This window comes from Denticeps clupeoides, chromosome 8 (assembly GCF_900700375.1).
Source record: "Denticeps clupeoides chromosome 8, fDenClu1.1, whole genome shotgun sequence".
NCBI lineage: Eukaryota > Metazoa > Chordata > Actinopteri > Clupeiformes > Denticipitidae > Denticeps > Denticeps clupeoides.
The window spans coordinates 19,332,704-19,349,673 of NC_041714.1; the positions used below are offsets into that span (position 1 = coordinate 19,332,704).

The 16,970-nt window shown below is 45.3% G+C and overlaps 1 protein-coding gene and 1 pseudogene across 1 annotated transcript; both read right to left on the reverse strand.

The window, feature by feature from the left end:
• Positions 1-2,167: 2,167 nt before the first annotated feature.
• Positions 2,168-3,745, reverse strand: LOC114796053 (charged multivesicular body protein 2a-like). The gene is made up of 6 exons (XM_028989888.1): positions 3,289-3,745; positions 3,023-3,197; positions 2,754-2,933; positions 2,547-2,677; positions 2,397-2,458; positions 2,168-2,307 (listed from the first exon to the last, which is right to left on the reverse strand). Exons 2-6 carry the CDS (start codon positions 3,188-3,190, stop codon positions 2,168-2,170), a joined length of 681 nt encoding a protein of 226 aa, XP_028845721.1. The 5' UTR covers positions 3,191-3,197; positions 3,289-3,745.
• A 9,257-nt stretch (positions 3,746-13,002) lies between these two features.
• On the reverse strand, positions 13,003-15,951 carry LOC114796072 (WD repeat-containing protein 92-like; annotated as a pseudogene).
• Between the last annotated feature and the right edge of the window lie 1,019 nt (positions 15,952-16,970).

Genomic DNA, 16,970 nt, shown 5'->3' on the forward strand with positions numbered 1-16,970 from the left:
GTCGTACATGATAATAAAGCAACAACCAGTCATCGTTATTCTAGGTGTGATGAAGTTTTTGGAATAATAGCGTTGTTTGCCATTTCCTACCAATCAGGCTTTATTAGCTTCAATGATGGCAGAGCAGCACGAGCTGGTAGACCGGCTTGTTTTCAAGAAGACGAGACATTCAACATGGACCCAGAGCCTTGCGATTTCTTTGCATCCCATGCCTGCCTCAACATAAAGAATTGTTGGCATTTAAAAACTCCCCTTCAAATTTAAAAAAACATATAGAGGTAAGCTATGCTATGGTATGCTATGCTTTTGGGTATGATATGACATGTTATGATACTATTATCAAGCGAAATGTATGTTGACATACAGAAATAGTATAAAAATCACACCAGTGTAGCTTCATTATTTTTTTAACACGGTGGTAGGATAAAACTGGTTTATTAGCTCAGAGAAGATAGCTTAATGTCTTTGCTAGCATAATGTCCAGCTCAGTGTTGTGCCAGTTCACACTGAAAAAGAACTAGTTTACGTTCAAAGTAAATTTTTTTACATTTTGAACCAAGTTCACAGCTCAAAAAATGAACTAGTTCTCGTTCGTTCTTTAGTTTTTTTTTTCGGACTCGTTCACGTTCATAATTTGTAAACTGATTCGTTCAGTTCAGCGTTCACGAAAAATAGGAACTTGTTTAATGAACGCCGTTCATTGAATGCGTTCATGCACAACACTGGTCCAGCTTGGCTGGAAGTGGTGCTTTCCGCCTGTTTCACAATCAGTAGTCATCTCTGACTAGATATGTGATCACAATAGACCAACACTCCTGTATTTCCTGGTATCATGATCTGGACCGGCAGGGGTGACACAGTGTGAGGTGGGGAGAACGTAGAATAAACAGAACGTGTTAAAAACATTATGTAATTCACCCGCATTTATCTCTCTGTGTATGGTTCAACTAAATAGAAATTCATTTCATTTATGTTTCATGTGTTTTATATATATATATATATATATATAAACACCCTTTGGCTTATTCACAAAACAACGTGACGATTTGTTTTATTTTAGCAAAAGAGTAATAGTTTCCACTCTGTAGAAATTGAATTTTTCTTTTTTCTTTCACTAGAAGTCCAGGATCTAGTCAGTGTCATGGTCTAGATTACGTGTCCATAATGATGTTACTGGTCCATTTTAAGATCCCTATAGCTGTAGTTGTAACGGTGGTGGTGGCTGTAGTGACCCTCTGGTTTGTTTCATTGTTTAGCAGTTGTCAGGAACCAGGATTTATTTGCTGGTCTCTTCACTGGGGTCTGCCAGTAGTCTGGGTGCTTGATTCCGTGTCTCGGAGAAAAACAAACAGAAGCAGCGGCAGACGGTTGCACTGTACGACCAATACTGAAATATGTGGTTATAGTAGTATATTGGTGCTACAGTGGCCCGGTACCCTAACTAGGACAGCCTAACTAGGGTCAATTTAACTTTGTCTAACAGGGGGACTCTGTGATAAACTGGACTTTATAATTGACACTGTGTCAAAGTGAAGTGAAATGAGGGTCTAGGACTTTAGCAAAAAGCCAGAGAAAACAGATAGGTTTTGAGATTGGATTTAAACACTGAGACTGTGTCTGAGTCCCGGACACTGACAGGCAAGCTGTTCCACAACTGCGGAGCTCTATAGGAGAAGGATCTGCTCCCAGCTGTGACCTTCTGCACCTTTGGTACCAGTAGTGACCCCGCACCCATTGATCGAAGGGGGCGTGGCGGTTCGTAAAGAACCAAAAGTTCACTCAGGTACTGTGGCGTGAGACCATTTAGAGCTTTAAAGGTTAAAAGTAGGATTTTGAGGTCAAACCTAAATTTGATGGGAAACCAGTGCAGTGATTGTAAGACTTGTAAGACGTGTAAGACACACACACACACACATTACCCCAGGCTGGTGATGAGAGAGAGAGAGATAGAGAGGGGAAGGGGGAAGGTCATAAATCAATCAAACTAACATTTTGACATAAGTTTATTTTAAAAGTAGTCTTATTTAGATCATTGGTCATTTACAACAACATACAGCACAGAAATAAAATGAATCGGAAAGAGAAAAGTCGCACGCCGCATCAAGACACCGCTGACCAAACCTATTTCTCAACATGCTTGTAAGTGTATGAGGGCCCAGGAGCCGCCTCAGTCCCTCCGGAGGTTATTCAGCCTCTCCCTCAGGTTGGCGTCGACGTCGACTTCGACTTCGGCCTCCGCCAGGGCCGGCTGGGGCTTGGCCTCCTTTCCGGCGGCCACAGACAGGCTGCCACTGGTGGATGGCAGATCTAAAGGAGCAAACGAGAAGAGACATGACGCGTTACGGCAACAGGCTGCTTCAGACTCCCAACGATAAGTAGGTACGCTCTGCTCTTACCGGACAGTTTGTCTGAAAGGTTCAGGCCCATCTCATCCAGCACTTGAGAGACGATGGCATCGCTAGATGGGAAAACAGCAGTTAATTAAACGAATTTAAGAATAAAGAAACATTTACAATCACAGTCAGTCAGGGCTTGAAGATTCTCACCTTTCTTCCTCATCATCTTCACCCTCCATAGCATCATCAATGGCATCATTCATCATTTCCTCCTTCGTTTCCATGATAACGCTCTGTTGCTCGAACTTCATCATTATCTTCTGAATCTGCGGCAGATTCAGCTGAGACAGAGGAAAGTGTAAAAAGTGTTAAAAGTGCGGAAGTGCGAAAGTGTGGGAAAGCCAGAGTCCACCGTACCTGTCTGTTCATGGTGGCCATGGCCTTGGTCACACTCTTCATGGCTTGTGCCATGCTGTTGTGTGACTTGAGGGTCAGAATCTTGACGCCGACTGCTTGAATGTTGGCTCTCATCATGATGAATTTCTTTATGTATCGCCGTGTGCGAACAAGGTCCTTCGCCATGATTTTGACCGCATCCTGTGTTAAAAAGCGAAACAGACAATTATGGTCACTCCCGTGTTCTTATTACCATGGAGTTTCCATGGAAATGTGTAAAGAATGCTTGCCATTTGGCCCTGCTTGGCCATCTTCTTGATGTCTACTATGATCTTCTTCTCCTGCCGCTCCAGCTTCTGACATTCCTTGTCGAGGTCTTTCATGGCTCTATTCAGCGCCCTCTGATTGTGCCTCAGCATCTCCTCTGGGGTCTTTTTCCGACCGAACAGTAACTCCATCTGCACACTACAGACACAAGAAAACACGGAATAAGAGTGCAGCCGCCTGTTTTATTCCAATTCGGCAAGTAAAAACAGGACAGGCCCTCAGCACGTACCTCAACAGTTCTCCAAATGTCTACTATTCAAAAGACGAAGAACTCACTCGCTCTTTAAATTCTCTTTTTTCCTGATATCCTGCATTCTGATTGGTTGAAAAAAAGAACTTTGAATTTGATTGGCTAATTAGGTTAGAATTCAGTTCTTTACTTTTAGTTCTTTGCAAGCCTGCTTTTTTTGCTAAAGAAACCAAGCATGGTGCTGCTTGTCTATCACGGGCTACATTAATAAGCAACACACTTGGTGATCCACACATACACGTTCTCGCTCTCTCATTCCTGTTGTGTGTGTGCTTCTCTCTAGTGTGTGTTCGGGTGATGTTGTCATATAAGAGAAACCATGGTTATTTGGAATGTTTCCTGCTTTATGGTCGTTGTCTCTTTAAGAGCCGAGAGGGGGATGATGACGTCAACGCGTATTTACGAGTGCAGTGTGTTCTGCTAAAAAGTCTGGAAAAGTAACGGGGAAAAAGAGCGTTGGCTTTTTTTATTTTACCATGCTAGCATAATCATGCTAATATGCTAATTTTTCAACATGGTCAAAACTTCACCAAATTTTATGTGACGCATCTTGGCCACACCCTGTTAGCATTTTTGCCATTATGCTAAGTTTTCAACATGTTCTAAGTGTCACCAAATTTCACATGACCGCCTGCTCCATCAGCTACATCAGCCGCCCGGACAGGTTATTTGCCACCTTGGATATGATTTTCGAGTGCTACTCCTCCCATTATGAGACGTCTTGCGCCAAGGTGGCTCTCTTAACATCTCTCCTGTCCGGGCGTGCACAGGAGTGGGCGGCGGCCCTATACAACGCCAAATCACCCATCTGCAACGATTATTTTCTCTTCTCTGAGGAACTCTGGAAGACTTTCGTCCCAGCCAGCAGTGAGAGGGCTCCGGATTCCCAGCTTCTCCATCTGCGTCAGGGGTCTTTCTCCGTCTGCCACTACGCTTCAGAGTTCCGAACCCTCTTCAGCCAAACTCTCTTGGGGAGACGACGCTCTTCACGCTCTCTTCATAGAGGGCCTGGCAGATCACATCCGAGACGAGATGACTGGCAAGGAAGCACCTCAAACCCTCGATGCGGCGGTGGATCTGGCTCTCCGTATAGATCAGCGGATTCTGACACGGCCTCCACCTGTTCAACGTTGGAACAGACCACCTTCCACTCATACGCCGTCTCCGCCTCGTTTTTTGTTTCCCGGTGCGGCCGCTAGCCCAGCGGCCGAGGAACCCATGCAGCTCGGACGACTGCCGCAGGGGGAACAAGACCGCCGCTGGAGAGAGGGCCTCTGCGCATACTGCGGCTCTTCGGAACATCGCCGTCCCCAGTGCCCCCTCCGTCCTGGAAACGCCGTGGCCAGGTAGGTGTCGGGGGAGCTGTGCCTGGCACGTCCACTCATGTCGTTAGTTCTCGTTTCTCGCTCAGGGTAACTTTCCAGCTGGGACACAAGCGGGTCGAGTTGGAGGCTCTCCTGGACTCAGGAGCAGCCGACAACTTTATCGACCAAGGGTTAGCCTCCCAGCTGGGAATATCCCTGGAGGCAGTCAGCCGTTTCATTCCCGTCACCTCTGTCGATGGACACCCTCTCCAACCTTATCCAGTCCAGTCTCAGACCCAGCTAGTTCTGATGTCCATCGGCCTCCACTCTGAACACATCCACTTCCTGGTCATCTCGGCACCTTCATCACCTCTCATCCTGGGTTATCCATGGCTCCAGCTCCACGATCCACATGTCCTCTGGTCTGAAAACCGCATCCTGGACTGGGGTCCTGCCTGCCGCCAGCGCTGTCTGCTTCCCAGGACAAGCACATGCTCCAGAGAGTCCCCAGCCCCCCCGCCCGCCGACATCGAATCCATCCCTGCATCTTATCGTGACCTCGCTGAGGTCTTCAGCAAACAGCGAGCCTCCACCCTGCCTCCGCACCATCCTTATGACGTCGCCATCGACCTCTTACCTGGTGCAGTGCTGCCTCGAGGTCGGCTGTTCTCTCTGTCCCCCGCAGAGAACAGGGCGATGGAGGATTACATCGCGGAGGCCCTCCAACAAGGCTTCATCCAGCCCTCCACCTCCCCTGCGGCCGCAGGTTTTTTTTTCCTGAAGAAGAAGGAGGGGGGCCTCCGCCCCTGGATTGACTACCGGGGGCTGAACAAGGCCACAGTCAAGAACTGGCACCCGCTTCCTCTCCTCTCCACGGCGTTGGATTCCCTCTCCCGGGCCTCCATCTTCACCAAGCTGGATCTGCGCAGCGCCTACAACCTCGTGTGCGTCCGGGAGGGGGATGAGTAGAAGACCGCCTTCATTACTCCAACAGGACACTGGGAGTACCTAGTGATGCCGTTCGGGTTGTGCAATGCGCCCGCCGTGTTCCAGCATTTCATCAATGACGTCCTCCGGGACATGCTGGGCCGGTGGGTGTTTGCGTACCTGGACAACATTCTAGTGTACTCCCAGAATGAACAGGATTATGTCCTTCATGTGAGAGCCGTCTTGAAACGTCGGCTTGCCCACCAGCTGTACTGTAAACTGGAAAAGTGCGCCTTCCACCAGTGCTCCACTGCGTTTCTGGGTTATACCATCTCTACCCAGGGCGTGGCCATGGATCCCCAGAAGGTCAAAGCTGTGACCAAGTGGCCCCAACCCACTAGTCTTAAGCAGCTGCAAAGCTTCCTGGGGTTCGCCAATTTCTATCGGCGTTTTATCCGGGGTTTCAGTTCAGTTGTAGCGCCCCTGACGACTCTCACTAAACCAGCTCATCAACCCCGGCCATTTCTTCTTCCTCCAGAGGCACTTCGGGCCTTCCATCACCTCATCAGTCTCTTCACCTCTGCTCCTATTCTTCGCCACCCGGACCGGCCGAGCAGTTCGTTGTCGAGGTGGACGCGTCCGATATGGGCGCGGGCACTGTTCTCTCGCAACGTGGTCCAGACAGGAAGCTCCATCCGTGTTGCTTCTTCTCCCGTAAGTTCTCTCCCACTCAGCAGCGTTACGGGGTTGGGGACCGTGAGCTGCTGGCCATCAAGTGGGCTCTGGAGGAGTGGCGGCACTGGCTCCAGGGGGCTGTTGAGCCATTCCTGATCTGGACCGACCACCAGAACCTGATCCACATCCGCTCAGCCAAACAGCTCAACACCCGCCAGGCTCGTTGGGCTTTGTTTTTTGAATCTTTCCAGCTGACCTACCGTCCCGGATCCAAGAACACTAAGGCAGACGCCCTCTCCTGGCAATTTTCTTCTTCTGTCCCGGATCCGGATCCGGACCCTATCATACCTGCCGAGCGGATCGTCGCGCCTCTTTGTTGGCCTCTGGAGGACTCCATCCGGCGTGCGCTGCCTGGGGAGCCGGCTCCTCCGGAGACGCCACCTGGTCGTCTTTATGTTCCCTCCTGCTGCCGCCAAGAGGCTCTACTTTGGGCCCACTCCTCTCCGCTCTCGGGGCATCCTGGTCCGGCCCGTACCCTTCGCCTCCTCCAGCGCGCTTTGTGGTGGCCCTCCATGCGGCGAGACGTCCGAGAATTCGTCGCCGGATTCTGGAAAGCCTTCTGCCGTCTGATCGGTGCCACCCGCAGTCTCTCTTCTGGATACCATCCCCAGTCCAATGGTCAGGCTGAGCGGGCCAATCAGCAACTCGGCCGCTTCCTGCGCTGCTTTGTGTGCTCGCAGCCCCGTCTCTGGCCTCGGTTCCTGCTCTGGGCCGAGCTCTCCCACAACCTGCACTCTTCCTCTGCTACGGGCTTGTCTCCCTTTGAGGTCTGTTTCGGCTACTCACCGCCCCTCTTTGCTCACCAGGAAGCAGAGGTCGATGTTCCGGCGGCGCAGGACCTGGTTCGGCGGTGCCGCTCAGCCTGGATCAAGGCCCGGACTGCCATCACTCGAGCCAACTCCGACTACATCCGTCAGCACCGAAGTCGGCACCGTCCGGGACGCTCCTTCCAGCCCGGCGATCGAGTTTGGCTCTCCAGTCGTCACCTTCGTCTGCACACCGATTCCAAGAAGCTGATGCCTCGCTTCGTCGGTCCCTACCCCGTGACCGCTCAAATCAACCCGGTCGCCTATCGGCTGCGCCTCCCCTCGTCTCTCAAGGTCCACCCCGTTTTACACATCTCCCAGCTCAAGCCGTATGTCTCCTCCCCACTCGTTCCCCCCTCAGCCCCTCCGCCTGCTCCTCGGATCATCGATGGTGGTCCCGCCTTCACCGTCCGCCAGATCCTGGACTCTCGTCCTCATGGCCGGGGCTTCCAGTATCTTGTGGACTGGGAGGGCTACGGCCCCGAGGAACGTTCCTGGGTTCCCTCCCGGTTCATCTTGGACCTGGACCTCATCTCGGCCTTCCATCGCCGCCAGCCTTCTCGTCCGGGACCGTCAGGAGCCGGTCGTCGAGGGGGGGGTCCTGTCTGGTGAGCGAGTCAGGCGACTGCGAGGAAGAGCGAGGATTGGTTAGGACAGGAGATAAACAGGAAGTCCTGGCGCCTGCTCCTCGCTCAGACATCGTGTTTCATTCATGGTCCATGAGCTCCCACCTTTTTCCCGATCCCGTATCCAGTCCTCTCCATCTCCGGTACCGTGAGTTCCTCCTTCTCTTCAGCTCGCGAGCTACTGTTATCGGCCGGTATATCGTAACGCCGTTTCCCCGGTGGGATTCCGCTTTTAGCGCTCAGGCGTTACAACAACAATCGCTTGTGTCTTCCAACCTCCCGCGGTTCTCTCCGCGTTTGGGTCAATCCCGTACGCTACAAGGGTGTATCCATTCTCTCACGATTGTCTGTGTGGTTACACGCCTGACAATAACATTATAACTAAAGGGTTGCATTTGTTGAACTTATGTTCTAATTGTTGGGAAGCCTCCTTCTGTCTTTGATTCAGCACGACCTCCATCCTTTTTAAGTCGGCTTCCTTCTTGTTAAAGCCACATTTGGCCTGTTGGTTTTCCTTCTCTCTTTTCTTTAGCACCACCTCCCTATTTTTTAAGTTGGCTTATTTCTTGTTAAAGCAACATTTGGCCTGTTGGTTTTCCTTCTCTCGTTGCTTTAGCGCGGCCTCCCTCTTGTTTAATTCTGCGTCCCTCTTGTTAAGGCCACATTCTGCCTGCTGGTTCTCCTTCTCTCTTTTCTTCAGCGCAACCTCCCTCTTTTTTAAGTTGGCTTCCTTCTTGTTAAAGCCACGTTTGGCCTGTTGGTTTTAATTTTCTTTTTGTTTCAGCGCGGCCTCCGTCTTTTTTAGGTCTGCTTCCCTCTTGTTAAGGCTACATTCTGCCTGCTGGTTCTCCTTCTCTCTTTTCTTCAGCACCGCCTCCCTCTTTTTAAAGTTGGCTTCCATCTTGTTGAAGCCACGTTTGGCCTGTTGGTTTTCCTTCCCTCGTTGCTTCAGCACAGCCTCCCTCTTTTTTAAGTCGCCTTCTCCATTTTTAAGGCCACATTCTGCTTGTTGGTTCTCCGTCTCTTTTTGCTTCAGCATGACCTCCCTCTTTTTTAAGTCTGCTTCCATCTTGCTAAAGCCACGTTTGGCATGTTGGTACTCCTTTTCTTTTTGTTTCAGCACGGCCTCCCTCTTTTTTAGGTCTGCTGCCGTCTTGATAAAACCACAGTCTGCCTGTTGGTTTTCCCTCTCTGTTTGCTTCAGCATGGCCTGCCTCTTTTTTAAGTCAGCCTCCCATTTGGAACGCCTATCTTGGTAGGCCTTCTCTCTTGGCTCCCCTTGACAGTTCTTCATGTTCACAATGCCCGATAAGTTTATCCTGGTAGAGGATGCACTTTTGGGCACTATGGGCTGGAGACTGCCAGAAGACAAGCTGTTCCCTTTCTGGACCTTCTTGGGGGTAAAGTCCTGTTTTTTTCTGTTTACTAACTTACTCATACTGTCTAATATTCAAAAGATAAAAGAACAACTCAAACTCTCTTTAAATTCTTTTTTGCCAGATGTCCTGCATTCTGATTAGGTGAAAAAAAAGAACTCTAATCTGATGGGCTGATCAGGTTAGAATTCAGTTCTTTATTAGAAATATAGTTCTTTGCAAGCCTGCTTTTTTTGCTAAAGAAACCAAGCATGGTGCCCCTTGTCTATCACGGGCTACATTAATAAGCAAAACACTTGGTGATCCACACATACACGTTCTCGTTCTCTCATTCCCGTTGTGTGTGCGCTTCTCTCTAGTGTGTGTTCGGGTGATGTTGTCATATAAGAGAAACCATGGTTATTTGGAATGTTTGCTGCTTTATGGTCGTTGTCTCTTTAAGAGCCGAGTGCAGTACTTACGAGTGCAGTGCGTTCTGCTAAAAAGTCTGGAAAAGTTAGCATGAAAAAAAAGAGCATGAAGAGCACGACAGAAAAAATCTTTTTCCTTTTTGCTGTGATCATTTGTGTCCAGAAGCAGGGCTGGGCACGAAGGTGGATGGTATCGGGTAGTAATGGGCACGGCAGTTCTTTTAGATGTACTGAATCTTTAGAATCGGATCACTAAAAAGATTAGTTCGAGGAGCCTGTGGACCCGACTTCCCGAACTGAATGTCGTGACAGTGTTCTTTTGACCAACACCTTTGTAAAAACTAAACTCGTTTGTAAATCATGATGTTTGAAGTGTCCTGTCTTGTGGTATGCTCTTTAACTGGTCCATTACAAGAACTGGATAATTCACACAACTACTACTCTGGTTTAATTTGCTCAGATGACGGTAACACAAAGTCACTATTCGCATTATATAAGAACATTATCCAACCCCCAGATTCTCTGCCATCTTATCTGTACTCATCTATCTGCATTCTGTATCTCAAATTTCCTTAAAATAAACAGTGATACAACTGAAATCTTACGTATTGGTACTAAATCAAGTATTTCAATTGATATTGATAACTGTTCAGTCTGGTCCTCTGAGCAGGTTAAGAGTCTGGGTGTCATCCTCAACAGAAGTTAATATCAAACTCCTCCATCCCTCCCTCACCCACCATACTACTGTCAGTACTTGTCGTCACTTCTTGTTTGGATTATTTTAACTCTCTAATTTCGATCTTCTTTACAAAATCTCTATAAGCTTCAACTGGTTCAGAATTGAGCCGCCCGCATCGTTACTAGAACTCCTACTCATCATATACCACTTGTTTTGCAGCAACTCCACTGGCTCCCGGTTAAGTCTCAGGTTGAATGCAAAATGATTTTGTTAGCGTTTAAGGCCATTCAGGGCCTTATCCAGGTTGCAACTCCTTCTCGTACAATCAGATCATCCTATTCCGTCCATTTGATTTGTTCAAAACTCAGTATCACCCCAGCTCAGAAATCTAAATTCACTCTTGCCCTTTAAATCCTCACTCAAAACCCATCTGTTCAAGTGGAATTTCTCTATCTGAGTCATCTGCATCCGTCTAAATGATTTGTAGTATAGATGTCTTTTAATCTCGTTTTATTATGCTTATAATCTTGTCTTTCATTGTAGTTTTGCTGCGTACGGTGTCCTTGTGTGTCAGAAAGGCGCGCTTAAATAAAACATGTATCCGACAGTACATTCAGTGAAGGATTCGTACTGATCGTGCACTGTTCCCTTGCAAGTTGTTGCAATGAGAGTCACGAATTTTCTCAAACTGCGGGTTTTATACACTACTTATTACCTGCGGTGGCTATTTGTCAGTTTTCTCTTTATTAGCAGTTCATTTTCGTTTTGGTTCACTTGAACTCAACACACCAGTACATGCCACCACACCTCACACTACGACCATCTGAATGTTCACTGTTGTTGACTGCTCATTTAATCACTACCCTGCAACCTGTTACAGCTACACTGGTCATTGCACAATCTATGCACAATGCACTTTAACAGAATCCATAGCCACTACCCAATGATGTCTGTCTTTTATGTTGTCATTCAACATAAATATTTGCTTGCATTTTAGCTTGTTTACCTTTTTTAGTACCTTTACTACTACTTTATTCTCTTCTTCTTTTTTTTTTGTGAACAAGACTGTCTTGTTGAAGGTTTATAATGATCTTTTTTAGCTGCTGATTCTGGTGATTTACGCCATCCTCGTACTGCTGGACCTTACAGCAGCATTTCATACGGTTGACCATAGTATCTTAACTTCCCGACTGGAACAATGCATGGGTATTAAAGGGACTGCTCTAGAGTGGTTTAGATCCTACCTCTCTGACAGAAGTTTTTCTATCAGCATTGGTGAATGTACATGCTCCTAGGTACTTGTTCACTATGGTGTCCCCCAGTGCTCTATACTTTTTTTTTTTTTAACACTCCCACTATGAACCATTTTAACAAAATATGACATTTCATTCGATTTTTATGTCTATGATATGCAAATCTGCCTGCCCCTAAAACAGACAGATACCAGCTTTAAACCAGCTTTGATACCATGCTTATATTACATTGCAGCTTGACTACTGCAATATCCTGTTTGGTCTCCAACAGTCACTGTTATCACGACTTCAGCTGGTCCAGAATGCTGCAGCGCGCTTGCTGACGGGGACTGAAAAGAGAGAACACATTACTCGAGACGGGTCATCCAAGACTTCAGATAAACTAAGTCTTAAAACCCAGGTCTCTCCCATCAAGTCCACACCAGTGTTCAGCCCTCAAGCAGAGGGTGGGAACTTGCGCATTGTTAAATTTATCAGCTAAAGATTCAAATACTATAGGCCAAGAGTTCTGAATATTTGGAATGTTTTACATGTGTTTGAATGGTTACAGGAAACCGCACTCCGGTCCCACCGGTGCTAAACTGCAGTTCCAGCGTCTATCCTTTTAGCAGGCTGTGGGCCTTGGCAAACGCCACACGGTTTTTCAATTGTCTTTTGTTTAGTGCTGGCTTCTGGGGACTGATTCAACCATGGAGGCCTTTTCAAGTCAGAATCCGACAAACTGTTCAGGGTGAAGCTTAGGCATGTTTGCAGAGGTCTAGTTGCAGTTGATGTGAAGGTCTGTTGTTCTGGGCTTCTTTTTATACACACCTGAGACCTAATGGATCCATTATTAGTCACAGGTGAAGCTCATGACAAGGCGACAACACTTATGACTTATGACAAAAATTGACTCAAGGGGCTTTAACAATATTTGAATATTTGAATACTTTTTGACAGTTTCGTTTTGCACTGAAACATTATTATAAATTATTAACTTAAACAAATGTTATTTTCAACCTTTATGTTTCATGAACTGTCAGATTTAATTGAGAGCAACCATAATGCCTCAGCACATCAGAGTATAATTTGTCCCTGCCAGTGCAATTGTAATTCATATTCTGAATTATTCAGTCAAAGATTGATTATTGATTTACTACTAAGATAAAGAATAAAATGATATGATCGATATAAAAATTGACAGACCAACATAAAATCCTAAGAAATAAACAATATAACATCTCTCTGAAAATACAACACTAGTCATTTGAAAATCTGCCATACTTGTGTTCGTTTAGTGAACATTTTTACAGGCTGCCTTGAAAAATACATCGACATCCTAAATGCTAATTTAAAAACAGGGTTTTTTGAAGGCTTTTGAGTGTATGCTGGAATCCACGGTAGATCAGTGGATGACTATGACCTTCGGATTTTTTAAAAGTCAAACATTGGATATGATCACTGATACAATCAGTCCATTCAATCTGTTCCATTGACACAGAATTAATTCTTAATGGTCATGAACTAGTATGGAATTCTTTATTATTGTGAATGAAATGAAAGCAGTCAATAAATGAACTCAATTCAACATTGTGGGTCTTTAGAGAATAAACAGGATTGCTGTCATTGTTCATTGAAATATGTACTCATTGTCACGCTGGTTTGACATGGCGAGGCAGTAAACCCAGAGTTGCCCCTTCCGGACTGGATCATGACACTCACACACGGTTCAGTTTAGTCACAATAAGCACACGGACCGATTCGTCAAACGAAGAGCACACACATAGTCCCTGTTTATCAGGGTTCCAATCCAGGCTAGAAATTGGCTGTGATGACAGAGTGTTTTTTTGCAAGAGTTTCACACTCCCGGCTACACCGGATTCAACACCCTCCGAGTCCTTTTTACTCCTCTGGGCTGGGTACTCACTGGAACACACAAATTAAAAGTGAAGAAACAATGCATATCTTGCATATTTATTATAAATAATCCTCTCATTATTCATAAACGGACACTTACTATTTCCATAAATGCAGATCGCCAGCTTCACCTGCAGTCATGAAGATGTCTCTGTTCTGGGGCAAGTGCTTTCCTTGCCAAACTGTAGATACATGGGCCTTAAAAAGCAAACAAAGTGCAGAAAGACACGGTGTACATTAGATTATTACTTATTATTTATTCTCAGCAAACACATCCAAAGACATATTTTCTTACTCACCTTTTCAGAAATTGAAGCAAAGCCTTCGGTTGGGTGCTGGGTTCTCATGTCAAAAACATGAAATTTCCCCTCCAACGATGTCGCTACAAGTTTGTTCATGCTGATATCTTTTCTGTCAAACTCGACACAACAGACCTGAATGTTTAAAATGAAATAAAAAAAGGAAACGCACCCGTCAGTGGTGAACTTTCAGAAATAGCGAGCAATCGTTTGATGAATGTACAACTAAATATGAACTAAATGCATAAAAAAAGGTTGTAAAACTGACACTTAACATTCTTAAAGAATAAAATACTAATTTAATGTAGTAATTTAATATACTATTTAATACTAGGATAACACACTATATACAACAAGTAACTTACCCCACTTTTTATATTTTTCTCCCATCGTACAGACATACTCCTGAGGTCAAAAAGCTTGATGTCTCCATTATCATATCCAGCACACACACAGCGATCCTGGTCATTGAATGCATGACCTAAACAGATTTGAAACAGCCTGTTTAAATTTTTGGACATTTGACTCACTCTTTAAAATTAGAACCCTATGAGTTGCTCTGAAACCAGACCCATGAAAGCAGCACCTTTAACGGCACAGCAAAGCACTCACCAAATGCAACAGTCCAACAATCCCTCTTTGTCTCCCCTTTGGTTGGTTCCATGACTGCCACAGGTTTGTCCTTCTGTCTGGGGTCCCAAACCTTAACCGTTCCTGCAAAAAGTAACAGGCGACTTAATGATATTGTTTTTTCTCCCCTGTCTCTGTTCATTTCATTTGACATCTGCAGTGGTGGCCTAGCGGGTAAGGAAGCGGACCCGCATGCTGTGGGTTTACATTTACATTTACAGCATTTATCAGACGCCCTTATCCAGAGCGACTTACAATCAGTAGTTACAGGGACAGTCTCCCTGGAGCAATTTAGGGTTAAGTGTCTTGCTCAGGGACACAATGGTAGTAAGTGGGATTCGAACCCAGGTCTTCTGGTTCATAGGTGAGTGTGTTACCCACTAGGCTACTACCACCCTACGGGTTTGAGTCCCGAACCGCTGCTCACCAAGGGTGATGATGGTATAAAAGCATAAGGGGCGATTAAAACAATCATTTACCATCTCTGCTTCCAGTAACAATCTCAGGTGCACCATCTCCAATTCCAAGTCCTCCTACTCCATCAATGCAGTTAATAATTTCTTTGTGCGCTTGTACTGAGTACACCGGCGTGTCTGGTACCTCCAGGTTCCTGCAGATATAAATGCATTCACGTAAGTGTTCACTTATTATAGTTCTTAGCTGTCTGGATTTCTACTACATACCAAACATTTAGATTTCCACCAAAATCCCCTGTAGCTAGATATCGCTGCTCTAAAGATGTGGCTCCAAATGTGCCACATCTTATGGGTGTTGCTATCTCAATCTGGAAGATATACAAAACATATTGATTAGCACTTTCCTTTGAAACATTTATCCAAGTAAATTTTTATCATGAAATAATGAATCTGTGTTCCCTTGCCTCACCCCATAGGAAAGGCACAGCTTCTGTTCTTATACCTCTATATATTGCCCAGTTATTTCATTGTCTGTAGTTGTAGACAAACCTATACAATATTTCTCTGTATATGGACCTGCCCTGTCTCTAGTTTTTATCCAAAATAAGCAGGTAAATGGATGTTCATCTTTCATATAAAAAAAAAAGGATTTTCATAGTGACCTGCCTTTGGGGTCATCTCTTAAGAAAATGTTTTTTATCGCGGAACGTCTGAAGTCTTGTTCACTTACTGTTTGTTTAAAATACAGAGTGCAGTAAAAATGTGTTTTACCTAAAATGATTAATAATCATGATTAATAATCATGATTACAATTTTGATTATAAAATATTCGTGATTATCATTTTGGCCATAATCGTGTAGCCCTAGTATGGACGCATGCACACATTGGAAGCCTTATTTTTCACATCAATAACCCTAAGCATACTTAGGGTTATTGATGTGAAAAATAAGGCTTCCAATGTGTGTGAAGTGTGATACTATAAAGAACACCGTCTTTACCACATGAACAGTCTGAGATGATGATGGTTGCTATGGTATCCGAACTGAGTGATCTAATTAAAAGGAAAGCCAGTGTGTATACCATGAATTAAAAACGCACCTCTTTAACCATCTAAAGCTCCCCGTGTTGAACTTCGTATATCTGCATCACTCCACTTTCCCGGGAACGTTTTCCCATGCAAACAAACTTCGCGCTGCATGGGATCCACTTGGTGGCAAACACTGTGAAATTGACATTTTTCTCAATGTAAGATATGATTTGAGGTTTTTCGAGAGAACCTGACATGCCAGAAAAGTCCTGTGTCTAATATTCAAATGTTTAAATAGCAGCACTGCTCTGTTTAAAGAATTTTTTTTAAATTTAGAATTCAGTTCTTTATTAGAAATATAGTTCTTTGCAAGCCTGCTTTTTTTTGCTAAAGAAACCAAGCATGGTGCCGCTTGTCTATCACGTCTATTAATAAGCAACACACTTGGTGATCCACACATACACGTTCTCGCTCTCTCATTCCCGTTGTGTACGTGGTGATGTTGTCATATAAGAGAAACCATGGTTATTTGGAATGTTTGCTGCTTTATGGTCGTTGTCTCTTTAAGAGCCGAGTGCAGTACTTACGAGCGCAGTGCGTTCTGCTAAAATGCCTGGAAAAGTTAGCATGAAAAAAAAAAGAGCATGAAGAGCGCGACAGAAAAAATCTTTTTCTTTTTTGCTGTGATAATTTGCGTCCAGAAGCAGGGCTGGGCACGAAGGTGGATGGTATCGGGTAGTGATGGGCACGGCAGTTCTTTTAGATGTACTGAATCTTTAGAATCGGATCACTAAAAAGATTCGTTCACCGAATCATTCAGTGCGTGGCAGGAGGAGCCTGTGGACCCGACTTCCCGAACTGAATGTCGTGGCTGTGTTCTTTTGACCAACACCTTTGTAAAAACTAAACTCGTTTATAAATCATGATGTTTGAAGTGTCCTGTCCAATGGTATGCTCTTTAACTGAGTCTGGGTGTCATTTCTTCATCTTATTTTCTTCATCTTCTTAATATCAAACTCCTCCATCCCTCCCTCACCCACCATACTATTGCCATCCTTGTTCACAGTCTTGTCACTTCTCGTTTGGATTATTTTAACTCCCTAATTTACGATCTTCCTCACAAAACTCTCCATAAGCTTCAACTGGTTCAGAATTGAGCCGCCCGTAGAACTCCTACTCATCATATACCACTTGTTTTGCAGCAACTCCACTGGCTCCTGGTTAAGTCTCAGGTTGAATTCAAAATTATTCTGTTAGCATTTAAGGCCATTCAGGG